Source organism: Vombatus ursinus, unplaced genomic scaffold (genome assembly GCF_900497805.2).
Source record: "Vombatus ursinus unplaced genomic scaffold, bare-nosed wombat genome assembly UNPS02004331.1, whole genome shotgun sequence".
Classification (NCBI taxonomy): Eukaryota; Metazoa; Chordata; class Mammalia; order Diprotodontia; family Vombatidae; genus Vombatus; species Vombatus ursinus.
Window position 1 is genome coordinate 42203 of NW_020944109.1, and position 8836 is coordinate 51038.

The 8836-nt window shown below is 47.2% G+C and overlaps 1 protein-coding gene across 1 annotated transcript in view; it reads left to right on the top strand.

Annotated features, from left to right (window-relative positions):
- The window catches only part of LOC114022935 (arf-GAP with Rho-GAP domain, ANK repeat and PH domain-containing protein 1-like), a 41399-nt gene extending 38188 nt beyond the window's left edge, over positions 1-3211 (top strand). The window contains exons 16-18 of the mRNA XM_027835381.1: positions 1876-1989; positions 2328-2473; positions 3047-3211. Of these exons, the coding sequence (XP_027691182.1) occupies positions 1876-1989; positions 2328-2473; positions 3047-3196 (410 nt within the window). The 3' untranslated portion in view covers positions 3197-3211. The remainder of the gene's footprint in view (positions 1-1875; positions 1990-2327; positions 2474-3046) is intronic.
- The last annotated feature ends 5625 nt before the right edge of the window (positions 3212-8836 follow it).

Here is an 8836-nt window from a genome sequence, read left to right on the forward strand (position 1 = left end):
AAAAAAAAAAGAAAAAGAGGAAGAAGAAAAAAAGAAACTCAGGAAAAACTGATCAATGCACCAAAACCATCTGGCATATGCATCATTCCAACCTCGTAGACTGCTACAAGGAGCGGGGGAAGATGTCTTCTTGTATTTCTTCACTGGGGTTAACTAAATTTGTTCTTTAGTTTCACAACATTCAATTTCGATTGTTTTGTGGTAGTGGTTGTTTCCATTTACGTTGTTGTAGTCATTGTGGATATTGTTTTCTTGGCTCTGCTGACTTCACTATGCATTGGTTTCCTGAGTATCTCTTACACAACATCTTGTATGCAGAAGTTATTAATGGAAATGTACTGCCAGCCTATTATGCCCGCCATGCATTTTCCCATTGTCCTTTGAGTATCCTGTGATTTTAAGTCTTCGTAGATTGTGGTGCACCATGACTTGAAGCCAAATAGCGTCACCAGAAGAGGGTTAAAATCGGTGTTAAAAAGATGGTTTTTTGTTTCAGGGGATAGCTTGGGATTGTGGGAAGAGTTATATAGTTTCCAATATACCAATAATGCCTGTTCTCTTCCTCAAATCAAATTCTGGGCCCAATTAATTGTCCCACTGCAGTGTCTATCTAAGATATACGTATCAATGGATCAGCTCTTTAGGTTATTCATCCAACATCCTTATTCGCTTGATGTTTCATGTGAAGATCGTTAGGATGAACTCTTTTGAGTGATTGTAATTCTCATTTAGGAATCTCTTATGTGTTTTAGGATTTGGTACCATCAGCCGAAATCAGTCTCTGTACTTCGCAGCATTGTTATAAGGAAAGTGCCTACAACAGCAATTTAAATGGGAACAATTTATATGGTTGTTTACATAGCTTCCTGTTTTCTTTCTCTTTTGTCAGAGTTAGAATTTAATTTTTAAATTCTTTTCTCTTCTGGACCAACTTTCTTTAGACGGTATTAAACCATGGAATCCTGCCTGTCTTTTTGCTGATTTTGAAATCTGCTCTTCCAAATTCTAGGGTGGATGTACAACTAAACCAAGTTTATCTCTTCTCTGTTATGAGTTCTCCCACCAAGTGGTCACTTCCCCCCAAGATTCCTGTGGTTTCTTCCTCAGCAACCAGCACCTCCTGCTTGGTTAGACTTAGATTCAAAATAACAGCTCCCCTTCCCCTACTTTCTCTACCTTCCAAAGGATAAAACTATCATTAATGCAAGCCAAGAATTCATTAGTTTCTTTGCTTTTTGGCAGAGAGTGAACTCTGGCAATAGTCAGAGTTCCCTGTCACTACATCATACCCCATGTCAGATCTGTTATCTATTTCCCACTCCTCATCTCTTCTCTTCTTCCGTCTGGGTGGTTTGTAGTATACTCCTATGACAGAAGTACTTCTGTTTCCTTTGACTTTCATCCAAATGATCTGCACCATGGCTTTCCTCCAGTGGTTCCTAGTTTTCCTCACTGAGGAAGGTGGTGATGATTCTGATGTAGATTAATGATCATAAGAGTGATACAATGGTTGTGGTGGTGATTGCCTTTATAGAGATGGTAATAGTGATACTGGTGATGAAGTGCTATTGCTGGTGATTGATTGGAGATGATGAAGGTGACAGCAATGACTGGAGATATGGTTATAGGTATGATAACTGTTGTGATGGTGGTGCTAATGGAGATGGTGAGGAGAAGATAACAATGGTGCCAGTGATTTATATGGAGATAATGAAGGCAATAGTGATGATCAAAGATATGGTGATAATAGCAATGACTACCATGATGGAGATGGAGATGATAGTGATTGTGCCAGTGGCAGCTGTGGAGATGATAGTAGCTGGACTGGTACCATGTTGGCATTGATAGCATTGTTGATGATGGTGTTCTCCACAGAGAGGCCCCTGCACTACACTGAGAAGGTCCTCCCTATCTTGCACAGCCTGGGGACTGACAGTCATCTGGTGGTAAAGAAGTACCTGGCCATGGAGGCCATGCTCATGTACCTAGGTAAGAAGCTTCCTACCTAGTTACCCTCTCCCCTTCCCCACTCCAGGGTACTATTCCTTCCACTCTCAGGTATTGGCCAGATTCTGTCCCTTCTGTGTATTCCAATTCCTATTTTAGGGAGAGCTATAGCTCCTATCCTCAGTAACCACCATGTCTGAGGGAGAGACTTAGCCTTGCCCTCAGGGAGCCTCTAGTCTGAGGGATCCATGTTCCTGCCCTTAGGCACTCCCAGCTCTTGGTGGGGGTGGGGTCTTAGCTCTTCCTTCAGGGAGCCTATGGTCTTGGGGGAGGGAGGATATTCAGCCTCTCCCCTCATCCCCCTTGTCCTCCCTCCCCAGCCAGCAAGGTAGGGGACACCAAGCATGGCATGATGAAGTTCCGTGAGGATCGAAGCCTCTTGGGCCTAGGCCTCTCCACAGGCAGCTTCCATGACCGTTACTTCATGCTCAACAGCAGTTGCCTAAGGCTCTTCAAGGAAATCAGAGTGAGTAATGGGTCAGCTCCTCTCCCATCCCCTCGTAGCCTGTGCACTCAGACCCCCACACACTGACTCGGTTCCTTCTCAGTCAGGGCCAGGTTACTGTTTTACTGTTTCTCTGGGTTACTCCTAAATTACCTTTGACTCCTCTGTGTTATTGAGTGAGAGATGGTATGGGTCTCTGAGACTTCTCTGGAGGCAGACCCCCTCATGTGGGCATGGGACATGCCCCTTCCTGTGATGTGTACCTGTGCTTTCTCAGGCCTCAGATCCATATTTCATGGTGTGCTCGTCACAGCACGCACATGTGTGTACTGTGTGTACTTGGTCATGGCATGTACCTGTGTCATCCTGGTGTATGTATTTTGTCACAGCTCATATGCTCTGGGTTGGTGGGCACATTTTTCAAGATAATCCATGCTGTCCTGCATCCAGTCACATACGCCTGACTCATTCTAGCCCCAGTAGCCATTGGCTCCCCACATGCACACATGGTCCTGCTCCCTGTTCTGTCTCAGCCCCACCAGGGATGCACCCCCCCATCCCAGCTCCCATAACCCCCGATCCTCTATCAAACAGAATCTGAAGCAGCACAGTGGGGGCCTTGAGAACGTGAGTAGTAACCAAACCTCAGGCCAGCTCCAGTGGCTGGCTGGCGCTGTTGCGGCATTGCTGCCTTACACACCGAGGGGAAGAGTCGGGCCAGGGATGGGTCTGGGCGTGGCATGATGGGCATGGCTCCTCTCTCTCCTATACTCTCCTGGCTTCTCCCCGTCCCTCCTTTCCATCTCTGCAGCCTCCCAGGGACATGGAGCTTGGCTCAGTTAGAAGTTGGGCTTCTGTCAGGGATGTGTGCCAAGTTCAGCTCAGACACAGCTGCCTCTGTTTCCTTCCTGTATCCTCCTTCCAGCATCTGTCCTGGCCGCGTCTCCCTTAGCCTCTGGTACCTCTTACAGCAGCAGGAGACTGTGCCTGGCCGCCGCCTCCAGCTGGCTGTGGTTTAGAGGACTGAGGCGGTCCTTTTGGTTTGGGAGTCACGATCCATGGGTCCCAATCCCAGCTCTGCCACAGACCGCTCTGTCACCCTGGGCAAGTCTCTTTCTTTCTCCAGGCCTCACTTTCCCCATCTGTAGAATGAAGGGGTCGTGCCCTTATAGCTCTTGGATTTGATGATCCTACTTTCATTTTCACTTCCCCTTCTCCTTCCCCCGTCCTCCCCGCTAGCCTGTTGCTTCAGAGATCCTAGTTTCCCCCTTCCCTCTGTGTTCCCTCTCAGCTCAAATGTCTGGGTCCCAACTAGCCTTTTGCAAACTAAGGCCTGGTCCTGGATAGTGGGGGCCTCTTTGATTTTCCTTCTTCTCTACCTGTCATTTCCCAACACTGATTCCCCAACCCCTACGTGTAGACATTCAGAGAGAGGCGATTCGTGTGTCCTGAACATAAAATATGTGTAAATTATAAATGTACTGAGCTATTATTACTCCCATTTTACAGCTGAGGTAATTGAGGCTCAGAGAGCTTAAATGGCTCCTGTGGGGTGGCACAGCTGTAAGTGCCTGAGGTCCCCCAGAAAGTGTCAGATTTGGGATTTGAACCCAGGTGTTCCTGAGGCTCTGTCCGGCTTCCTCTTCACGGCACCTCGATGTCTCTGAGACACAGCCCTCCTGGCTCCCTGCCTGGTGCTCTCTCATTTATCTGGCTGCCTCTTTTAATTCTTGCTGGCCTTCAGAGATGGGAGGCTCCTTCGCCTTTCCTGGTTTTCAGTCTCCTGGCCCCAAGGAAGTTGTTCTTTGCCTCTGTCTGACCTCTGTGTGCAGTCGGAGTTCAGAGTCTCTTGTTCTGTTGTCCTGAGATTCTTCTCTCTGGAGATGTGAAGAGAGGTCCGGCCGCTCTTCCTTGGGCCGGACCATCTGAACTCCCTGGCCCTCATAGTCCTGGTTCCTGCCTCTTATGACCTCCTGGCGCCAGGGAGCAACATCAGCTCCTCTTACCAAGCCGCCTGACTTAGGCCTCGCACTCAGAACCACTGATCAGCCTTACCTTTTTATTCCTTTCTAATCAGCTTCCATCTGATGTAGTGGCAGCCAGCTGGGTCAGTTACTATGGCCCTGCAGCAACCCTTCCCAGCCTCCAGGACTGTCCCAGGCCTCTTCTATTTGTAGTCAAAGCTGAGCGTTGCTCTTCCTGGGGTCTGCTGTTCCTGGGTCTCCTCCTGTCCTCCCTTTCCCTAAGGATGGTCTTCATCCTGACTCCTTTTTGCTTCCTTCTCTCAAGCACGAACCCTGTACAAATTGCACAGCTGCTAATGTTGAATCTCCAGGTTCCCAGAGGCCCAGAGTCAGATTTGAGAGTCACCATCTTCAAGAAAAACTCAAAGTGTGAGTGTCTCTCACTGCCTCCTGTCACATCCTCCCCCACAGCCTCTCTTCCTCACAAAGGACAGGTTGTCCCAGAGTGACTTGAGCATTTCCAGGTAGACTACTTCAAACAGCACGTCTGGACCAGCGCTGCTCTCTTTCCTGCTTATATATGTAGTAGTTGCTTAAGAAAGCACACAGTCCTTTTCAGTTTTTGGAGAGTGTTTATTACTGATAACTGCGTCTGAGTGCTCATGTCTAGGGCTTTCCTGCAGTGTGTGGAAAGCTGGGCTGAAGATGATCTCCAAGCTCCCTTCTGGCTCAGAGAGCCAAGAATCCAAGATTCTATCAGCTCAAGATTCTAAGATTCTGGAAACCTAGGATTATTATTGTTTTCAAGTTGTTGATTTTTATTTCTATCTTTTGCCTTTATATCACCCTTTTCCCTTCTGAATATATCCCTACCCTTCCTCTACTTATCCCTTGAAACAAAGAAAAAAGCGTTTTGGTTTTGGCCAATACAAGGAAAGCTAGTCAACACATCCATGAGATCTCATAGTGTCTCCCACATTCCAGACTCAGAGTTTTCCGCTTCTTCAAAGAAGACAGTTGAGTCATGTCTGACTCTTCATGACCTCATTTGGGGTTTTCTTGGCAGAGATACTGGAGTGGTTTGCTATTTCCTTTTCCAGCTCATTTTACAGATAAGGAAACTAAAGCAAACAACTTGCCCAGGGTCACACAGCTAGTACGTGTTTTGAAGCCAGATTTGAACTCAGGAAGATGAGTCTTCCAGATTCCAAGCCCAGCACTCTATCCACTGTGCCACCTAGTTGCCCAAACAAGACAGAGGCCTGTATTTTCCCTATCTTCTGTTCCAAAGCTAGGATTCTGTGGGTCTCTGATTCATCAGTTCTGGGAGGCAGCTTGGGATAAGTGGAATGAAGGCTTAACTTGGTGTCAGGAGAGACCAGAGCTCAAAACCTTGATGTCACTTATCTGTACACTCATAAGTAACTCTCTGGACCTCCATTTTCTCATGCTATGTAAGAGAGGATCATAATCCCCATACTGCCTACTTCATAGAGCTATTGTGAGGTTTAAGTAAGCTCTGCAGAGTGTTTTTTGCAAAGCTATAGAAATGTGGGTTGCTATTATTATCATCATTTCAGGAATGCTGGGTTTTTAGAGTCAGAGGATCTGACTTAGAAATCCCCACTCTTAACTTTTACTCCCCTGTGTGACCTTGGGCAAGTCATTTCTCTCTGGACCTCTCTGTCCTCATCTGTAAAAAAAAGAAGTTGGAATAGATGATCTCTCAGGTCACCTTCCCACTCCAAATCGATAGTTCTGAGTCCTGGACCCTAAGATTCTATGAACTCTGGAGGAGCCAAGAGATAATAAGACCTGGGGGAGGGAGGGAGCTCTGATTCATCGATGGGCCTAGCTGCCCCTCGGCAGTAAGGATCACCTCCCTCTGATGTCTGGCCAGCAGCATTCAGGGTGCCCTGAAGACAGGTCCGGTCAGGTGTGGGGGTGGGGGAGGAGGCAGGGGTTATGGATTCCAGGTTTGCTCAAGGCCCAATGGGAAGAGCAGAGGACTTAGAGCAAGGGTGTACTGGTAAATACTTAACAACCAGCTCTCCAATACGTGACACACTTTGAAAGTTTAACCTGCATTATTAATATTTTCTTCATGACTTTCTCAAGTCTAGAAATCACAGAATAATAAATCAAACCCTGTTTTGTAGCATTTGCACATTTCCAAGGTGTAAATGCCCACCTTGAATATTTTAAAATTTGACCTGCCTACATGACATGGCTCTCTGCATGCATGACACACTTTTAAAGTTTAATCTGTATTATTAATATTTTCTCCGTGACTTTCTAGAAATCAGCAAAACAATAAAATCAAGCCCTGATTTATAGCATTTGTACATTTCCAAGGTGTGAATGCTCACACTAAATATTTTAAAATTTAGCAATTAAATCTTAAGCTGGCTGTAGCACATCCCTGAGTTCAGAGTGAGGGAGACCCGAGTAAAAGTCCTGCCTCTGCCGCTTACTCCCTGTGTGACCTTGGGCTGACCCCTTACACCCTCAGAGACTCAGTTTCCTCATCCGTCTGTAACATGAGGAGGTTGTACTACTTGGCCTCTGAAGGCCTGTCTGGCTCCATATCTGTGATCCAGACTATGAAAAGTCCAAAGATAGAAAGAAAGAGAGACTTTCTTGCGTCTTGACGGACCTGCGCAAGTCCCCTCTTTGCCCGGTCCCCCTTGATTCCCTGCTCATCTCTCCTTCCTTTCCTGGGCTCCCAGTGAACCCAAGTGGGGCTCAGCTCTAGGAGCTGCTGGGGAAGGCTTCCCTCCCACCCCCCCACCCCAGACTTCAGAAGTTAGCTCCCTGCCTTGCCAGCCTCCCTTTCTCCGCTGGGCCGGGTGAAAGCCAGAGTTAGTTGGCTGATGCCCTCCAGCATCTCTCGACTATGTTCTTAGAAAGCTTTTGTTTTTTTTTAAACATGGAGCTAACATTTGTTGCTGTAGTATCTACCAGAGGGCTCTGAGTTTTGTTTAACCCTGGGGCTAAATGAGAGCCCCAAAAAAGAGTCAGGAAATTTGGGTTTGATTCACAGGCTCTGCTGCTACCTCCCTGTGACTCCTTGGGTAAATGTTCCCGTTTTACCATTACCCCAATGGGTAAAAGGCCCCATTCCAGGCCTCCCTTTCCTTCTCTGTAAAGTGGGGGAACTAGCAGATAGGCTCTGTCACAGCTTTCACAGTTTTCTCAGTTTTCCAAACTTTCCTCAAATCAAGGGTCCAGCCAAGCTCCCTGGAGTTTTCCTGATCCCCATGCTCAGGAATCGGTCACACTGGATTCCCCAGTGATCTTCCCCTTCTTCTTCTACCACTAAGACCGAGTGCCTGCTTGGTCCCCCTCTTCTCTTTCTTTCTTCCCACTGTTCCATCATATGGCTTTCCTAGGTTGTTGGGGGTTTTTTTCCACATGGGGGAAGACAGTGGGCACCAGGGAAGGGCACTGAGATACCCATATAAAAGTAAACCATCTCTAGACTAGGGGACGCTTGAATTTCTGAAGTTACTCTGTGGCACCAATGTTCCCCAGTCCATCCCAGTCTAGGAGAGCTCTCAATTACCTAGAAAACTTTTCTATACATAGAGCTCTCTCTACAGTGGCCTCCTTGCTCCAGTGGTTCTGAGGTCTGCCCTCTGGGGCTAAGCAAGAATTCTGGGCTGGGAATCGGGAGCCCAGGGTTCGATTTCCAGCTCTATCCCTGACTCACTGTGTCCCCTTAAGCAAGTGTCTTCTATGTCCCCCTGGCCCTCAGCTTCCTTCTTTGTATAATAGGGGAATTGGAGGTTAGGCACCATCTCTCTCTCTCTCTCTCTCTCTCTCTCTCTCTCTCTCTCTCTCTCTCCCTCTCTCCCCCTCTCTCCCTCTCTCTCCCTCTCTCTCTCCCCCTGTCTCTCCCTCTCTCTCTCCCTCTCTCTCTCCCTCTCTCTCCTCTCCTCTCTCTCTCTGTTTCTGTCTTTCCTCTGTTTCTCTTTCTGTCTTCTTTCTTTTTCTCTTTCCATTTCTCTCTTTCTCTTTCTGTCTGTCCTGTCTCTTTCCATTTCTCTTTGTCTATTCTCTCTCTCTCTCTCTCTCTCTTTCTTTCTCTCTTTCTCTCTCTCTCCCCCTCCCTCTCTCCCACTTCTCTCTTTCTTTCTGCTTTCTTTCTCTTCACTTTTCTCTCTGTTTCTCCTCCTTCTCTCTCTCTTTCTCTCTACTTACTTCTTCCTTTTTCTCTTTCTATCCTCTTTCTCTCTTTCTCTCTCCACCTCTCTCTCTCTCCCACTTCTCTGTTTCTTTCTGTCTGCTTTCTTTCTCTTCACTTTTCTCTCTGTTTCTCCTTCCTCTCTCTCTCTTCTCTCTCATTTCTTCCTTTTTCTCTTTCTATCCTCTCTCTTTCTCTCTCCACTTCTCTCTCTCTCTTGCCCTCCCTCTCTCC